We start from the raw sequence: 19,843 nt of genomic DNA, 5'->3' as shown, positions 1-19,843 counted from the left end.
GTTTTCTCAAATTAAAAAAAAAAAAGACACTCTCTCAGTTGCCAGTCACCTCCTTGCTCTGCCAGTCTGTCTTTGTCATCTCAGGGGAGTCCCTAGGGTCTCTTCTCAGCTATCTCATCACTCAGCAAGCTCCTCTGTGCAAATAGCTCTCATCTATTATCACCAGGGTCCAGATTGCCCCAAAGGGTTCCAGACACATGTGCTGACCTCTTCATTGCCACCTTCACTTGTATGTCACCAGGCACCTCCATCATGGCAACTCTCAACTGAACTCATCAGTTTCTCCTCTTGTGTCCTCCACGTTGGGTATGCATTTTAGTCAGCTTCATGTAACTATAACAAAATATCTGAGAAAACTAACTTTATAAACAGAAAAGGTTTATTTAGCTCACAGTTTTAGAGGTTCAAATCCAAAATTAGGCAGCCCTGTTGATTTGGCCTCTGGCAAGGGTGGCACATCACAGTGCCATCAACTTCCCCTTTGATGGCAGTGGCATCCTCCTAAGCCACTGCTCCCACCTGGCAGTATCACTTACAGAAGTCCAAGGGTCTTCTTAAAGATGAAGACGAGATCATGTCACTGTTTAAAACTTCACTCGTAAGAAAGCCAGACTCCCTGGCAGGAGGGGCAGGACCCCTGTACTCTGCTCCTGGTTTCTTCAGCATCGGCACCTGCTGTTCCCATCATTGCATCCTTCCCTCCACACTCTGCCTCTCTGTTCCTGCAGCACATACTGCTCTCTCTTCCCTTCCAGCCTTGGAACTCACAACATCCCTTTACTGGGTCTTTCCCCTTTCACAAGGGAATCCATCATTAGTCCTCAGCTGAAACGTCACTTCTGGTTGCTTTCCCTGACCTTGTAAGTAAGGATTGCCTGCCCCAGATTTCCTCCACCAAGTCCTGAGCTTCTCTGTTACAGTTGTTTCCTTATCTACATCTCCCTTCTGGAAGCAGTCCCCTGAGGACAGGGACTGTGTTTATAGTAACTCCTAGAACAGCACATTACACGAAGAAGCCCTTCAAAAAGCATACATTAAATGATGAATTTTGTCATTAGCATATCAATGCAACAAATTATAAAAATTAAATTCCTGATATTAAAGTATCTCCACATTTACAGAATAGACCGTATTTCATCATGGTGGAATTCTCTCCTTGTGCGTTATTCAATTAAACTCTTAATGCCTTCGGATTTTTATATCTATTTTTAGAAGTGAGACAGGTGTGCAGTTGTTGTGGGCATACTACCAACAGCAGCTTTTGAGTGTTTGGGTCACATTGACTACAAAAAAATTGAACTCAGTGGATTTCAGAATATTATGTAAGTTTATATGGTGTTGTATTACACTTGCTTAATAATTTCTTGCATCAAATAAGACTGCATTGGCAAAAAGAAATGATCTGACTATGCAGAGGTGATTTTAAGATAACTTCTCAGATGGTAAAGAACTTGAGTTCCCTTCATGGTTGTGGGATTTAGGGTGTGTTCCACATTTTGTAGAGTCAAATTTGAAACATTCACATCTCCCCCAGGAAATTCTCAGTTTTCCCATAATCTCCAGGTCCCTGACACAGATTCCTAGAATCCAGTAAGGAACAAACCCTATACAGATTTCCAAGTTTTTCTTTTAACCAATATGGGAGCAACCAGGTGGGAGAACAAGCCACAAGCCACAAGATGGCTTGTCTCCCCTGCCTTCTCCAGGATGCACAAGCACAAATGTCATGACCACGGATGAAATTCAGTCCTTCACCATTTTCAAAATTATCTTAAAACTGCTTCTATATAGAGGGTCAGATCATCTCTTTTTGCCAACACAGTCTTATTCATCTGCGAGGAATTATTCAGCAAGGTAATACAATACCATATAAATTCATGTATTCTGATATTCACCTAATTCATTTTTTCCCCCAATGTTGCTCCTACACTTCAAGCTGTCAAAAGTAGCAGTCAAGACCAAGTATAGACCTGTTTTCCCATTTTCAGAAACTTCTGAATGGGGATATAAATATGCCCTTCTGTCATGCCAAAGACCTGAAAATTCCTAAGACACCAGCTAGGAACAGAAAAGCCGGAATGACGCAGCCTGGAGAGGGGGATACGAGGGGAGAGCAGAAAAGAGGGAGCATGCTGATTTCCCTGGAGCCAGGGGGAGACTCCCAGGGGACAACCCAAAGATGTACATATGGCTGGACATGAGAACCTTCCAATGGTTTCCTAGTGGAGTTAATGGCCCTGAGTGTTCTCTCTTCCTCGATGAAGCATTTTGTAGGTTACAGTCATCCCAGGTTACCACTGTCCCCTGATATCCACAGAGATTGGTTTCCAGATCGCCAAGGACACCAAAATCCTCAAATGCTCAAGTCCCTTATATAAATGGCAGAGTATTTGCATATAACCTACACACCTATATACTTTAAATCATCTCTAGATTACTTATAAAATCCAATACAACACAATTGCCAATGTAAATAGTTGTTATACTGTATTGATTTAGGGAATAATGACAAGGACAAAAGATCTGCACATGTTCAGTATGGACCTAACTTTTAAAAAATATTTTCGATTGGGGACTTAGTTGAATCTGTGGATGCCAAACCCACAGATATGGGGGGCCAGCTGTATATATGTCCCTTCTGATCTTTTAGTTTATATCTCTTCCCTTTTTTTCTAGATTAAATATACCAGAGGTTAACTTTTGCCCAAATTCTCTTGATTTTTGCTCTTATTTCTATTTTCTAATGCATTGATTTCTGTTTTTTCTGAACTATTTTCTTATTTTTGCTTTCCTAAAATTTTTGGTTGTGTTGTTGTTGTTTGTTCTAATTTGAGTTAAATGCAGGGCTAACTTGTTTTCACTCTCTTATGCATAACTCTGGAAAACACTTATGAATTTGCCTCTGAATACAGCTTTAGTCACTTCCCTTTTGATATGTTGTATTTTTGTTTTTATTAGTTTTCTAAACTGTATGCAACTGTAGTTCTAAAATTCTCCCTCCTAGTAAGTTTAAAAAATTTTCCAACTGGATTATATTGTTTAGGTTTATAAATTCTCCCATATCTTCACCCTCTCACCCTCATCGGATCTGGGGCATTTAGTCAAACCTAAACAGTTTTGCTATAGAAAAGTCACTACTACAATTTTCTTTATGATCTAAATACTTCTGTGATTTTTAAGTGTTCTATGATTCCACAAAAAGAAGACACATCTTCCTTCTGTAGGGGAAGGGAAAAGATGACATAATTAATTTTGCTTTATTCATGATATCATTCTGTCTTTTAACATGTAATCTGTTAAAAGACCTGAAGGGCATTAAACACTTCTGAAGTTAGGTTTCCAACAATTTCTTCTTTGTTATAAGGGTTTGTTTTGTAATATTTTATGTTCTCTTGGAGTGCATAAAGATCCATAACTAGTATCCTCCCTATGGCTGCCTTCAGTTCCTTTGGAGTGATAAGTTTTGAAGATGTAAGAAGAGCAGGCTTGAGGTCGACTCTGGGATTCATTCTGCCACAGGAGCCCTTCATTGTCCTGTATTTTATACTATGTGCCATGTAAGTTGTGTGCAGTTTGATTTTATTTTGGGGGGTTCTGTCTTCGAGCAGAAGTGTTAACTCTTTATATATTCCCACGCCTAGTGCATTTGATCTACTATTGCAAGTGACTTTTCCACATACTGAGTCAGACCATGAACTCTAGAATTTGGCTGCCTGAATGAGAAGCCCACTTCTGAGGAGCTGGATGACATTTGCTGCTCACCTGGGTGTCAGCTGACTCACACTAAGCCCCAGTGTCCTTCACTGTAAATGGGGACGTTAGTGCACAGTGTGCACCTCCCCACCTGCCTTGTTAATACATGCAAGGTGCAGTCCAAAATGGCTGAGCCACAGGTTCCCTCCCCGCCATTTCTCATCTTCTCTGCACAGCATTCTCCTGGCTTCTGTTTCAGGTCATTATCCCTCAGGGACCTATGCATGGTGCTAGGAAAGAGGGTTCCAAGTTCAATAACAAGAGGAGGTAGGTAGGGCAAGAGAGCTCAGCTGGAACAGAAGATATCAGGTATAAGGAGAGGACAGCACATATTTTAGGCACAGTCAGGAGTCAAAGTGAGAGGTGTAAGAACCACAATTTCTGATGCTTAGACATCTGTGGCATTGCTAACCCTGAAGGGAAGGTTCCTTCCAGGACTGGCAACTCCTAGAGATAGTATACAACTCAAGTGCATCTTTCATGTGAAAATCAACTGATCTAGAGCCCATACCCCTGACCACCTCCTTTACCAGACTCTACACTCAGGGTTACTATCCACCTGCCCTAATCACCCCAGGGCCAGATATCAAACAACTTGGTATAGCTCTTATGTTCCAGAGTCTTCTATAATTCTTCAAACTGGCCACTCTGAAGCCTGCTTACCCTACCTCCCTTGGTCTTTCCTCCAGAGACCAGAACAAAAGCTCCTGCCAGTTTTCCTCGACTCCCTCTGCCCCGTGGCCCACCTGGTGCTTTCCAAGGTGGCCCACCCAGGGTTCAGCATGCCTTCACCTCTTGGGGTCTGTAACAACTCTCTTTTCAATGGCAGGTGTCTCCTGATCTGTTGGCCTCACCAAGGTGAATAATAATAAAATCAACATTTTAAAACAGGAGTCAAGGTATAAGGAAACAGGGATGTACAGATGGCTCACAAATTTCTTGTCTCTTGCCTGGGAGAGACAGGGCAGTTTGAGCACACTCAAAGAAGGGCCGTCCATCACTCTCCAGCCCCATTCACTCTAAGAGAGCAGAAAGTGGTGCGTCCAGTAGGCAGGACCTGGTTCACAGTGCCCACTCACCTTCCCATAGCTCAGCAGGATAATCCGCACCAGGACAACATTGATGTGGGCCCCCAAGGACTCGTCATGATAGATTTCATTGACCTGAAAGAAAACCAGGGAGGCATCAGCAGGAACCATGTGCCCAAAGACCAGCTCTGGTTTTGTAAATGGCATCATGACTCAATCAGTCCCCAGGTGGGAACCCAGGATAACTTGCCCCACTCATTCTTTCTGCACTTTACACAGATATCACCATTCACTCTGAACCACCTCTTCATTTATCCCTCCATTTCCTGCCTCCACTCCACCCCACCCTGACAGCCAGCACCGCCAGTCTGGATTATTACAGTTGTCTCCTAAGAGACCCTCACCTGCCAGCCCAGGGGTTTTTCACCTGGAGTTTGAACTTGGACCAGGAAACTCACCTCCATACTTGACACAGCTTCCAACTGAAACCCAGCTTTTCCTTTAAAAATAAAAATAGGCAAGAAACACCAGTAGCATGAGCAGCACCTGGACTGTCCATGACAGTGGACAGTGGCCACTGCTGGTGATGCACATTGCTACAATCAGCACTGCATTCTATGTCCACAGGTTCCACATACAAGCATTCAACCAACCATGGATCAAAACTATCTGGGAAAAAAAGTTGCTCAATAGGTACAGATTCTTCCCCGCTTGTTATTATTTCCTAAACACTACAGCCTAACAACTACTTATATGGTATTTACATCATGTTAGGTATTGTAAGTCATCTAGAGAGTAAAGTATATGGGAGAATGTGGGTAGATTCTGCACAAATGCTGGGTCATTTTATGTAAAGGACTCGGGTATCCAAGAGGGTCCAAGAACCAATCCCTGCAGATATTGACGGATGACTGTACCTAGAAATGGGGATCATTTGAGACCTACCACCAGGTCTACTTTAATGAGTTAATAAGTGTAGTTATTACAATATCATAAATGTGCTTTCCTTGTTCTGTTTTTGAGAGTTGTGCTCATTTCATCACTATTTCATATTCTCTCTCTCTCTCTGAGAGGGGGTAGGGAAGTGCGAGGGATCAAACCCAGGGACTTGTGAATGCCAACAGACACTCTACCATTACTCTTAGGTATTTTATTTTTTGAATTTAAAAACATTATCCTGAGCAGGTGCCCATGGGCTTCTCCAGATGTCAAAAGGGTTCATGGCACAGAAAAGGAAATGAGTTCCCAAGCTCCCAGTGCAGCCACGATGACGTTTCAGAAACATGGGTCAGGTTAACCCTGGGCTCTGAGGGTCAGAGGCTCCCTTCCCACTAACACCATCCCCACCTTCCTACCACACACACTCAGGATCCTCCCTGGAACAGTCCCCCCCACTGTCACTTCCTTCATTGGTCGACTACACCCTGTTCCTCCTCGAGGCTAATCCAGGAGTCACTTCCTCCTAGAAGGGCCTCTCTAGGTCTGACCTGTTCCTGTGGAGCTGGTGGTCCGTTACTTCCTGAACCCTCTATCGGTCGACTATGAGCTATTCCGCAGTCTATATTTTCCCTCCTCATGTGCCCAGGCCCCAGGACAGAGTAACACATGGCAGGCATTCAAGAAATACTTGTTAAAAGAATAATAAATCCACTGGTGTCATCACTGAGTGGAGAGGCAGCGCCCAGAGGCACCTCCCAGAGCCCAGCGCCCCCTCAGGCCAATGAACAAATTTGCGCCCCAAATTTTAGAATCTCTAGGTGAGTGACTGTAATTCCCACCTATAAACAGTAGGAAGCTACCTCAGGAAATCTGAGAGTTAACAAGGAAAATCAGATCATGATGGATGAGGTGGGGAGGAAACTAGGCCTGTGAGACAAGGAGCATGGTGGCTGCTGTCAGAGCTGCTGTGGATAAAAATGGCACCAACTGGAGAGCAGAGCTCACAGGCTGGCTGGGCCCAGCTGATGCCACACCTGGCCCAACACGCAGCCCCTCCCAGGACTCCCTGCACGTAGACTGTCGACTTCTGGTTATAATTTGGTTCCTCCCTGACTTTACCTTCCTTTCCCGTAGGGAAGGGGTGACTGATCAGACCTGCAGGAGTGCAGGTCAGGTGGTCACTGGGACTCAGTGCTGTGGACTTGACCTGAGTTCCCCCTGCCTGCCCGCTGGGCAGGAGGGACGCTGTGTCCTGAGGGCCATCTACCAGATGCCCAGGTGCCTGCCTCGTGACATGCAGCCGACAAGGTGCGGGCCCTGGGGGGGCCCTTCACATCCTCTGAAGGCCTCGCCTGCTCACCCACTGCCTGCTGGCTTCCTCTGTAAAATCAGAATAACAGTCTCCATCTCACAAAGTTGTTGTAAGGATTCAATTTTCACCCACGTAGGATGGACTGATGTTTGCGAAAACTGAAACTGAGTATTTTTCACTGCTGGTAAACCCGACTGCCCTGCAGTTCCCGGGAGCTCCCGAGGGCAGGGTACACAGCCCCTAAACCACAGATGTCTTTGCTTAGTTTGGAGGCTCTAACTAGATTGTTAAAGTCTGGTGTTAGCTTTAAAAGCCAGTTTTTCCAAAAAGAGAAAGGAGTTTTCTAAATTTTCGAAGTATTGCTTTATCTACGAAGAGCAAAGCCTAGCCGATTGGACTCAGAGCCACCAAGGCCAGGCAGGGGAGGTCCTGCGGCAGCTGGAAGGGGCAGGAGAGGGGAGGAGAGAGAGTGGCTGGGCTTCCCCGCTATGGCCCCATCTCCAATTGGGGCAGGGAGAATGCAAATCAGCCTGTAAGTCAAGAAGGAAGGAAAAGGAGAGAGCTTTTGAGCCCAGCTGCTGTCCAAGTTCTGAGCGGGGACAGGTCCATATCAACATTCAGAGAGCCCAGATGGAGGCTGAACATGTTTCAGTCATGAGCAAAAAGGAGAGGGTGACCCAGCTCCCAGCTATGTGTAGCAGATGTGTGGGGTTCCCTGTACCCCAGGAATGCATGAGCAGGATAGCTGGGGGCTGGCTTGCTGCTTACGGGGTGCTGGAGCCACCACCAGGTTTCAGAGGGGAACCTGGAGTGCAGGCCTGCTGGTATGGCAGCTGCAGAGGACCCACCCCTTCCACCCCAAGGACAGGTCCGTAGTCTCTAGGGACACTGTGAGGCAAGAGCGCAGTGGGGCAGATGTGTGCCTACGCAGTTGCCAAGCCACGCACACGCTCCCACCCAGAGGGAGCAGTCAGGAGACAAGTCCCCACCTCACCCACTTCATATGTTTAAGTTCTTGCCCCCGGTGTGACAGATTTGGAGGTACTGGGGAGGTAAGTAGGGTTAGGTCATGAGGGTGTAGTCCTCATTATGGGACCACAGCTCCTTCCTGTGTCTGTCTGTCTTTCTTTCTTTTTCTCTCTCTCTCTCACTGCTTCCCAGCTGCCAGGAGGTGAGCGACTCTGTTCTGCAAGCTCCCCACAAAGCAATGGGGGCCAAGTGGCCATGGACCGAAACTGTGAGCCAAAATAAATCTTTCCTCCTTATAAGTTGGTTATCTCAGGTATTTTGTCAAAGCAAGTGGGAAAGCATACTGACACAGAGCTTAACTTTGACCTTATGACATTCCTCCAACTGCTTTTATTTTTTATTCTTATTTCTTACTTTGTGGTCCTAGGGATTGAACCCAGGGGTGCTTTGCCACTGAGTTACATCCCCAGTCCTTTTTATTTTTATTTTGAGGCAAGTTCTTACTAAGTTGTTGAGGTTGGCCTCAAATTTGTAATCCTCCCGCCTCAGCCTCCCCAATCACTGGGATTATGTGTGTGTGCTACTGGACCCATCCCTCCAAGAACTTTTAAATATTAAGGGCCTGAGTTACTTTTCATGGACCAGGAGACATTCTTTCTTCTGTCCTAAGATTACCAGGGTTGACGGCAACATCAGACATTAGAACTGAAGAAAGCTACATCCCCCTACCCTCCACCCCGCCGGAATTTGAGCCTGGGTGGGTAGGTATTGACTCTGCCATGCATATCAAGCCCCCAGGCAGAGACGACCTAAGAAGATTAGGTCCTCAGTGGACTTCTCAAACTGAGCTGACCCTGGCTCTGGAATCACCCAGGCATTTCTGGCCTGCCCCCTCCTTCCCCATGGCCCCAGACAGGCACCCAGCAGAGAGCTGTTAGCCTCACCACACATTAGCTCTCAGGATTCAGCAGAACTAGAGTGGATCTGAACTCCCTGCAGGTAGGTAGAGAAGGACACTCAGAAACAATCTGACAAGCTCCATAATCATGATGGTGTTCATGGAGGTTTTGAAGGAAAGGTGAAGAACTAGAGGTCATATTATTGTAGAATCTTCCCAGGTGTGAGTAAGGGGTCACCTTACTGTGGCATGTTGTGAGACCTAAAAGAGAGAAAAAGTTAGCACAGCGAAGCAGGGATGGCCTTCCTGGCAGGAACAGCATGTGCAAACATCCTGGGGTCAGAAGCAATGAGGCATGTTCTAGGCATAGAAGAGATGGGACAGGGGGAGGTGGAAGGAAAAGGTGGGAGCCGAGTACCAAGGCCAGGATTCCAGATCTACTCAAAGGGCAATCAGAGAATAGGAGGTTTGGAGGGAAAGATAATAACATTACATTTGGCAAAGATTACTCTGGATTCTTAATGGAAAGTAGATTGAGGGGAAGATGTGGGAATGTAGGATTCAGATACAGGGGTAAGTAGAGACAAGGGACAGATATGAAGAATGATGTGGATTGGAATGGGGCATATGTGACCACCTCCCATACAGCCCTGGGACACCCTGAGTCCTGCCTAGCCCTGTCCCTTTTGCTAGAAAATGAAGACAGCCCATCATTGTTCTGTATGGAGTTGGGAGAGAAAGAGAGAGAGATCCTTCTCAGGGTCTCCTGGGAAGACCTGGGAAGCTGAGTGTGGGCCTAGTCTGGAGTAGCTCTCATGGTCACTCAGTCCCCTAGGTGATATTCTGAGTCTGTGGTAGAATCCCATGGTCCCACAGTCCAGTGGACAACAAACTGGAGAGGGGATGGGGTTGGCAGCCCAGCTGAGCCATGGGGAATCTGAGGTTCTGGGAAGGACAGAGGGAGAAGGGAGAAGATGTAGGGCCGGTGTCCCTCTGGTTCCCTGCCCATCAGAGCACAGGATTCTCCGTTCCCTTGGCCCTGCTCTCATCCCCAGGAGGTGGCCTTTGTCCTTGGACATTAGGCTGGTCTGAGCCTGCTTCCTGATTTGGATCAGGAGGTGACCAGCCACCCTAGAAATCCTACTGCTCTAAACCAAGCTCCATGAGACAGAGGGGCTGTGTCAGGGCTCCTTCCAGACCCTCCTGGTGCTGGGGACAGGAGATGGGGTGGCCAGAAACCCAGGGTGTGGGCTGCCACATGTGGACCCCCAGGACTGGGAGACTCCCATCTGCTGGGCTAGGAGTCCTCCATGCTGACCTCCAGAAGCCCCGGACAACTCAGAAATCCACTGGGCTGCCTCCGGCTGCTACGGAGCTGGAGTGGGCATGCCTGGCAATGTTCCCAGTGAGCGCCAGAGAGGAGGAGGCCAGGCCACTGTGAGGCACGCAGCCAAGACCTGCCTGCAAGGACTCCCTCAGCCTCTGGCCTCTGACTGAGGTGCACCTTTCATTCTCTCCACCCCTGGAAGCCTCTGTCCCTTCTCCGTGGGTTTACGAGCTCAGACAGGGCTCTGAGCAGGGCTATGTGCAGTCGTGCTATCTGCAGTGAGACCTCTTGGTGGCTGGTGAGTCCCCTCCCTTCAACCTGGGTAGGTGGACCCGCTGGAAGCCTGCAGAGGAGCCCTCGCCTGGGCCTAGCATGCCCTCCCGAGGGCATGTCCCAGCAGCCTCCTCCCAGTGGGCGAGACCCGCCTGGGCACAGTGGCCTGGAGACCAAGGCACAAACAGGGGCTCAGGGTCCCGCTACTGTGTGGCCTCCCAATCCCCATTTGGATATGTGAAGAGCAGAACTGGGTGGAAGCAGGGTTCATTTGGGGGAATGTGACTGAGATACTTGTCCTCACTGCCGGCCCGAAGCCACCAGCTGTGCCCCCACCCCCAGCCCGAGGCCTCACCTACTTTTCAGGAGGCTGTGAAAGTGCCATAGCCCCCGGAGTCCCTGGATGTTCCCACTCCTCAAGGAATGCCACTCAGCCCCGGCCAGCACGCTGCAGGCCACCCGGGCATGGGGACCTCTGGGAATAATTAGCAAAATTCCCAGTGAAACGCTCACATCCTTAACAGGGACACAGCTGCATTTCTGCCAAGCAGAGAACTGACAGATGGGGCAAAAAGAGCAATGGAAGATGGAAGGCGGCCTCCGGTCCTCTCTTCCTCCTCCCCTAGCCCTTCCTACCTCATCTCTCAGAGCAGACAGGTGGCAGGGACTCCCCAGTGACTTCCTGCCTTGTGTCCTGCTCCCCCCACCCCTTCCCAGCACCACTCTTCCCTAAGGTTACCACTCAGAGCAGATCTGACCTCCTCCTTCCTCTACCTAAAACCCTCGATGGCTCCCAAGTGCCTCTGGAAGCAAGTCCCTGCCCTCAGTCTGGCACGCGGGGCCTTCTCCAAGGTGGCCCCGGCTGGCTTCTCCACACTCCATTTCAGCTGCTTTCCTCCATGGACTGACTCCTCACTGCCAACAGCTAGGTTGGCCTTCTTCCAAAGCCTGTCTGCCCTTGTCTGTTGCTTGTGCAATGGTTCATGCCTGGAATTCCCACCCTCCTTTTCCAGTCCCTGAATTCTTTAGATATCTGAAGAACATTTGAGAAAATAAATTTTAAAGAAATAAAGTCACAGTAATAAATATGTTTCCAAGTAGGAAGGCAGTTGGTCCCTTACCTAAACTACCCAAGGTCTTTCTATTGCACTTGGAATGAAATTGAAGTTCCTTGGCATGACCTAGAGGCCAGGAGGAGTGGCCTTGCTGCCTCTTCTAGGTTCCTCCCAGCATAGGGAGTCTTTCCTTATCTCCCTACCTCAGGGCCTTTGCACTTGCTATACCTCCTATACCACAACCGTTCCCAACAGTATGTGGCCCATAGTAGGTGCTATGAATAACATTGATTGGAAAAATAAATGATGAATCACTTTGTAATATGTGGAACAATAGGAAATGGCAAAATGTGTGACCCAGCAAAGGCCTGCAATGCCCTGTAATGACAGAGGCTCCCAGCTAGGTACCTTCCCCGCCACGCCAATCAGACATCCTCCTGCCTTGCTGTCCCCAAGACTTGTGTACTGGGGAGAAGCTGCTCTCCTCTGCCTAGATCGCAGGGGGAGGGGAAGCCCTGGGACAACGTCCTTGAGCCCTGTCTGAGAAATTGATCCTGGAATCTTTAAACCTTAGGGGAAAATGTTCAAAGCCGCAGCCCGTCTCTGTGCAGAGAGGCCAAGGGCTCTCTGTTTGGGGAAATACATTGCAATGTGCCTTTTGCTTATGCAAAGATGCAGCCAAGTTTCTGTTCTAGAATAGACAATAAGGAAGGACAAGGCCTTGCATGACAATGTAAAAGTTCCCTTTATTGGTGGCAGAGTTCCACAGGGGTGACTGTGAGCCCTGGAAGGTGGCCTGAGGTTGCAGGGGAGTCTCTCTCCTCTGCCAAGCTTGGAGAAGGGGGCACAGGAAGGGGGAACTAATCTAGAAAACAGGGCTCCATCACACGGGAGGCCCTTTGGCCTGGTTGGTTGCAGAGGGGCCAGCTGGGGCCAGAGTCCAGGAGCAGGGTCTTGGGTGTCATTTCCACCCCAAATCCAGCTTTCGGGAAAGTTATCTCCTCTGTTGAGCTGAGCTTTGGAGCCATCAGAGCAGCCCCCATGGCTCATCTGGCAAAACTGGGGGAGCAAGCCAGGCTTGAAGTCTTGAGGCCTTGGGGGAGGGTGCTTGGCCACTCAGTGGCTTCTCTGGGAACCCTGAAATAAATACAAAGTGAGTCTCTCTGTGGACCCCTAGGGGCCAGGCTTGGACCACCAGGATGGAGGCCTCGAGGAGAGGGAGCCCAGCCCAGCAGGAGCGGGTTGAGAGAGATGCTTGCATCCGTGTGCATCTCACTGCACGTGGAAGGGGCTGCAGGGGCCTGGTCTTATCCTGAGAATCAACTTTCTCTTCGTGCCTCTTCTTTACTCTCTGGTTCTCAGCAAACGCTTCAGAGACAAACAGGGCCCTCACCATTGCTCAAAATATCACACTGTCACGAAATGCAAATGGAAAGGATCCGAATTATTAAGGTCACGCCGTCCACAAAAATGGGAGGCAAGGGAGCCCCTCCTTCATCACCAAGTGCACAAACCTGTCCCCTCCCTGGCCCCTCCCCCTAACAGATGAAGTCTGTCCTATCTGCTCTCCTGCACAAGTCCACAGGCCTGGGGAAAACTCTACAGGTGCCCCAGGGTGCGACTGGGGCTCCTCACCCCCAGGCAAGCTGACCCACACCCAGAACCTAGTGGAGGCTCAACAAGTATTTACTGTGCAACCGGATGTGACACTAGGGCAGGGACACTGGGAAAACAAGGTTACCTAAGAAGTTTTTCTTATTGGTGCTAGTAACTGCAAGAAGCCGGCCCTCTTCCCTTGCTGCATTCCTTTCCCCGATCCTGAATTTGGGGAGTAAGCCAAGAATGGAGGTGGAATCCCCACTCCAGATTGCATCGGTTCCAGTGTGGGGTCTGCCACAATCCTGCCATGTGAATTGGGGCTGGTTACCTAGCCTGAACTGGAGGCCTCCATTTCCCCATCTGTGAAATGGAGATAACCATCCTTGCCACCCAGGGTTGTTATGAGGACTGACTGCAACAATGAATTGAAAGCATCTAGCAAAATCCCCAGCACATAGTACTATCGCAGAAAAGTTTGTCATCAATTACATGAGGGTCAAAGGCTGCAAACTATTTCTTTGGTGTCCAAAACTTTAGTCCACCTGGGCTTCATTCTGGAGGCCACTCTGGCTCTCTCAGGGTCACAAGGAGAGAGAGGGCTCTGTGAACAGCCATTGCTTGCCCAGGCTGTTTTTCCAGGGCTGGGAGGGGTACATCTGGGAGCATGACCTGGACCTGGATTCCTCCCTACCAGCCCCGCCTGGGGTCACACACAGCCACACCACCCTTTGGATCTTCCATTCACTGACCCAGTTACTCATCAGAAAGAGGGAATGCTACTGAACAGGGAAGGATGCACAGAAGGCATGGTAGAGGCCACAGGCCAGGACCTGATGTCCCCCAGGGACCTCGGGCTGCAGCTAGCCACTGACAGGGAAGGAGGCAGGGAGAAGGCAGGGATGATGATTCTTGCTGGCAGGGGCTGTGGGACGTCGTCTCCCTAGAGCTCTGCTGAGTTTGTTGGCCTTCCTGATCCACAGCCCAGGGGGCTTCAGCATGCAATCTCATTTCAGGGAGGAACCCTGAGTGCCAGGACCTTGTGCCACTCCTGCTCTAACACTGGCACCCTTCCCACCCCACTCCTGCCAGCCTCTGACCAGAGTGGTAGAGCTGTCCCCTGTGACTCCAGTGCTGTCACCTGGCTCCCACGGGCATCACCATGTAATCTGAGAACCATGTACTTCTCACTCCTCTTGCAGATTTTGACCCAAGGAAGGGGACAGGGAAAAGGCTCCCTTGAGGAGGTGGGGACATGGGCTATGGGAAGTCCTTGGGGATGGACGTGCTGGTTGACAGAGGACATAGGGGAGAGCCGGGAAGCCAAATGCAAGGTTAAGGCTTCCCATCCATTTCCCTGCCCCCACTCTGACCTTTAGAGCCAGACATAAACAAACCATGAGGGCTCTGGGCCCTGCTTCTCACTGAGATGGGACCGTAAGAGGGGAGTCCGATCCCAGGATGGCCTATGCCAACATGGTTAGGCACGGGGTGGGTTGGGGGGCATTTTGTGCAAATGAATGAGCCTAAAGCAGCACCCTGGTTGCCCTTGGCACCAGAGGAGGTATGTGGGATCCAGAAGCTCCTGCCTGTGCTGATGGGGTGGGGCAGGGAGGGGTACCTGGCAGTGATCTTAGAGAGGCTGCAGAATGGATAGCGCATCGAGGCGTAAGACTTGGATTAGGCATATCCCAGAACACCTAAGCACTCCAGGTAAAAAAAAGTCCACGAGCCAGACCTGGTCACCCACTCACAGTAAAAATGGAGAGGACACAGGCCAGTCTCTCCACTGCCATTAGGGCCCAGGTAACTGGACATGTGGAAGCAGGGAGAAATCCTGACTGAGCAGGGATGAGCCCTAAAGACTATGGACACCATGATGGAGGGTCTTAGACCAGCACCCTACACTGTGCCCCTTGACTAGGGCAGGGGCTCAGGAAGAATTCAGAATGTACAATGAAACCAAGCTTCAGCATGGCCCTGCATGCAGCATCACAAGCTGGCTCCAAGAGTCATCTATTACGAACGTGAACATAGCCCTCCCTGGAGGTGAAGTCATTCAGGGCACCTTCTAACACCCAGAAAGCTGATGTTCATTGCCTCCTTGAACCAAGCAGGAAACAAGTTTTGTCCTGAATAGCACACCTCCCTCTTGCATTGTGAGGATCTGTTGCAGTGACTTAGCTCTTGCCCCTGGGAGCTGAGCACTGCACTTTCCACCTATGGACCCCCAGATGGCTCAGAACATGCCTCCAAAAGTGTCAAGCAAGAAACAGGCGCATAAGAAGATGGATGAAAAAGTGTCAAAGCCCCTGATATTCCACCCTCTGCTACCAGAAACACCCAGAACCAAAGGGAGAGGGAAAGAATTATTGGATGCACAAGTGCCCCTTGATCACTTCTTCTTAGGGTTAAGGGACATGGGGGCAGCCCACAGGCCCAGCTTATTACCAGCATAGCTGGAGAGGGGGATGAACCATCAATCACCTGCCTGCAGTCTGGCTGCATCTGCTCAGTCTCCATCTTCCTGTCTCATTGCAATGTGGTTTCCACTGGTGCACTTCCTGACCCTGTTGTGAATGTTCCCATAGAGCACAATATGCTAACTTGGATGCGGTCCCTGTCCAGGGAATTGCCCCTACTGCACCAACATCTAGGTAAACTTCTTTGTTAGATTAACTTCCCATCTCCCTCCTCTTGAAAGGGAGCTCGTCTGCATCATTTGGTGCTATTGCATTCTCTGGCTCCCCAAGCTTCAAGATCAAGTTCGAGCTCAGCCCGCGCAGGCAGTGTACCACGCCCAACAAGCTTGCTTGTCTGTTCAGCATTTGAACCTCCAAGGCCCACTCCCCGTGCTGCTTCTTCCTTCCAGGGACACTACAAGGGTGTGGCACCTCTTTTGCACACATGGTCCCTCTGTATGGAGTGACATCCCCTCCCACCTTTCCACTTGGAAACACCAACTCTGCAACCAAACCCAGCTCAAGGGTCAACACTGTGTGACCCTTTGCCCAACCAGGCAGAGGGCACTGACCACGCCTTTGTCTGCCAAGGTCCTTGTCCTTTTCATTGTGGTAAGGCAAGCGGGTGTGTCCCCATGAGAGCCAGGTGTTCTGAGGATATGAGCTGGCTGGGCTGGCTTCACAGGAGTCATGAACTGCAGGAAGGTCTGCTGTACCTCACTGTCAGCTCTGACTTTCCAAGACCTGTGCAGCGTCTCCCCAGGTGCAGAATCTTTCACCACTTATTACCCAGGCAGTGAGTAGTATTTCCCTGTTTTACAAGTGAGGAAACTGAGGCAGAAGGAAACTGAGAAGCTCATCCACACAAGCAGGCTTGGCAATCAGCTGCAGAGACTTCAGGGGGTAATCTGGCAAGTCTGCTGACATAAAAAAAAAAAACCTGTCCCTAGGATTCTAGTGATTCCAAAATCTTGCATAAGTGCCAGGGAAACAGAGTCTTGGGTATAAGGAAGAAGGACACTTGTTCTATTAAATCATTTTTTTCCACCAACAGGCAGAAGGTAGAGTTTTTTTATTTTTTTATTTTTATGGGAGTCTGTGGGGCCATAGTCACTTCACAAGAGTTCATTTACTCACTTATTCATTCACTCAAAAGACAGTTACTGAGTCTTCACTAAGTGCAAACCCTCCGCCAGGTGCTGTACATGCAAAATCAGGTAGGTAGACCCTCTCTGAACTTGATATGAAACTTGGGGAGCCCCTAGCCCTTCCAACACACACCACCAAGGGGAGTGGGACCTCTGGTCAACTGACCTCAACTCAGTCCAGGGAACAGCCCAGGAGGGCCTGGGGCAGAGTGACAACCCACACCTACCTAGCACTGCACACATGCACATCATCTCTGCTTCTCTGGGTCCAGCTGTCATTTCCTTGCTGGAGCGTGCACGAGACAAGCTCTCCAGCTGCCTCAAGCTGTCACTGAGGAGTGACAATGCCTAGCCCTCCTCATCCACTGGGACACTAACTCTGCTTTGACAAGCATCAGCTCCCCAAGGGAGGCCAAGGACAGGCAGCTCCCAGGCTTCCCACGTCAGCTGTCAGAGGAGTCTTCACGGAGGAGAAGAGTGCCACACGTGTCAGGAAAGAAGAGGTAGCAGTGAGGACAGCCCATGGTGCCCCTCTCCGTCAGAATGTTCTGCACTCTGCACCATCATCACAGGTCTGTGGCCCCACCAGAATGTGAGTCCCCGTGGGCAGGACCCCACCTAACTCACCGTGACTCCTCCAGCACCTAGAACTTTTGACACCGCGCGAGTGCTATTGTAAATACGTGCTGAATGACACAGTGAGTGAGTGGGAAGGAGGGCAAACCTTAGAACAGGAAGAAGAAGAGACAAAAAAGCCTGAAGGAAAAACCCAGGAAGGAGACAGAAAAGATATCTGGGAGGAGGGGAGGGCAGGATGTGATCAAGTGCTGTCAAGATACTGTTGGAAGCCGGGCATGACGATGTATGCCTGTAATTCCAGCGGCTCGGGAGGCTGAGGCAAGAGGATCGTGAGTTCAAAGCCACCCTCAGCAATTTAGCAAGGCCCTAAGCAGCGCAGTGAGACTTTGTCTCTAAATATAGTATAAAAAAAAGGGCTGGGGATGTGTGGTTCAGTGGTTAAGCACCCCTGGATTCGATTCCTGGTACCAAAAGAGAGGGAGGGAGGGAGGGAGAGATGCTATTGGGAGGGCAAAGAAGGTCAAGGTGAGAACAAGCCTGAGATTTCCTGGGGGATTTGGAATCCTCATTCATAAGGCCAGAACAGTGGGGGAGGATCCACACCTGGGTTGGTACTGAAGAAAGGCCTGCCTTCCCACAGGTGTGTGAATCCCATCTGGCTTGTCCTGGTCACACCACCCAGCCTCTCTGAGCCTCAACTAATATCCAGGAAAGAGAACCTGACAGGGCTGCTATGGCAGGGTAGAGAGACAACATAAGTGCCTCAGTACAGGGCAAAATCTAAGCCAATGCCAGTTTCTCCCTCCTCAGGATGTGGGGACAGAAGTCTCCAATAAGAGAAAGTATTCACTTCACATTTCCCAAGAAAGATATTTGTCTTTTTTTTTTTAAATGACAAACCAACCTAATCTGCCCCTCCCCAGAACCCTACTATCCAGCTAGGCCTACTATCCAGCTAGGTGTTGCCCCGGGATACAGCAACACCTCTAGCTCTGCTCGTGCTCTTCAACCATCCGGAGCTCTCTGCTTTAGGGCAGCTGAAGGGTCCCTCGTCTGAGCCAGAATCAGGCCAATGCCGACGAAGGGTGCAGGGAGTGCTGAATGTGACCCAGGACAGCTCGCCGTTTCAGGATGCCCGCCACATACCCGGCACTCTGCCAATACTTTTCTGGTGTTTCACTCCATGTTCCAGATGGAACTACCTATCCCTCGTCACAGGGCACAGCCGGGCAGGCGGTGGCCTCCTTTCCTCTAGGCTGGAAGGAACCTTCGGTCACCTACATGCCAGACCTATCCTGTAGCTGCATTCTGATTTACCTAGGCAGTGAGGGTTCTTAATTTCAATTTGTTGCCCACATTGAAAAATAATTAGATTTCCCATGAAAATTGGATTTCCAGCTTCTGGATAAAAAAATAAAGACCTGGCAACGGTGGAACCTACTTAATCCCATACCACTGCTCGTGAGTGAAACTTAGGAGGACTTCTCCAGAGGAATGTGACCTTTTCTACCCATCCCACCTCCAGTCCCCATGACTCTCTGGAGCCCACGGTCACTCATGCACCCGATCTTATCAGCATCCAGTATGCTGACCTCTTCTGAGCCCCATACACTGGACCTAACAGCTGTATCTCCTGGTGGCACATGGAGCTGGGCACGAGGAAAAGAAAATGACAGGAGTTGCCCCCTGTGGCCCATGGAACCAGCTGACCCTGAAACTTGGGACATTGCCTTGCAAGACGGAGCCTTTGCTCCTGGCACCCCCTCCCCCACTGTGCCCAGTCCCAACTCTGATGTGTCCCCTTTGCCTGGAAGGCCTGTCTGCCTTCTCCCAACTTAAGAGAACCAAGTTTAATTGTCTAGTTCCAGAGATGTTTTTCTCTTTTCCAAGAAGCAGAGCCAGAGACATATGAACGGGGACTTGGGGGCGACGCCTTCCGCCTGGATGCTTTGCCAGTTCACGAGATTTCTTTCCCCTGCGACTAGCAGTGGACATTCCTGTCCTGCCTCTGCCTTCCCCACAGCCACCACGCGGCCCCAAAATTCTTGAAAGTTGGTGAGAAATTGAGCCCATATGCCTTCTGATTGTTTGCAAACCCTGGCAAGGGTTTGGTAAGTCAAGGCCAATTTCTGGATTAAATTAGAAAAGAAAAGAGGAAAAATATCTGAGTCCTGGCACAGAGAGAAATCATTCATTCGACGAAAATTACTTAAGAACATACTGTACAGAGGACTGTCCTCATAGTAGGAGGAGTTGAAGGTTATGGCCTCTGATCTGAAGGCACTAAAGACCCCTGGATCCCATGTTCTCTGTAGACCCATGGAATGCATCTGCCCTCAGCAGAAGAGAAGCTTCAGGGACTAGGGAATTCTTCCAGAACATAAGCAGTTAACATGGCTGAGAGAGACGTTCTGCTTGCCCAGAAATCTGTTCCTCCCTTTTGGTTGTTTTAAAATGGTTATTAAGTTCAGTTCATTCTATCCTTTCAAAAGTATCCTCAAAGT

General features: G+C 49.5%; 1 protein-coding gene across 1 annotated transcript in view; it reads right to left on the bottom strand.

The window, feature by feature from the left end:
- Positions 1 to 19,843, bottom strand: part of Adamts2 (ADAM metallopeptidase with thrombospondin type 1 motif 2) — a 255,929-nt gene that overhangs the window by 76,521 nt on the left and 159,565 nt on the right. Inside the window, exon 5 of the mRNA XM_047556480.1 lies at positions 4,833 to 4,916. Within this exon, the coding sequence (XP_047412436.1) occupies positions 4,833 to 4,916 (84 nt within the window). The remainder of the gene's footprint in view (positions 1 to 4,832; positions 4,917 to 19,843) is intronic.

This window comes from Sciurus carolinensis, chromosome 6 (assembly GCF_902686445.1).
Source record: "Sciurus carolinensis chromosome 6, mSciCar1.2, whole genome shotgun sequence".
In the NCBI taxonomy this organism is placed as follows: Eukaryota; Metazoa; Chordata; class Mammalia; order Rodentia; family Sciuridae; genus Sciurus; species Sciurus carolinensis.
The sequence above is the reverse complement of the archived record's forward strand: the minus strand, read 5'-3'. Positions and strand labels throughout refer to the sequence as shown.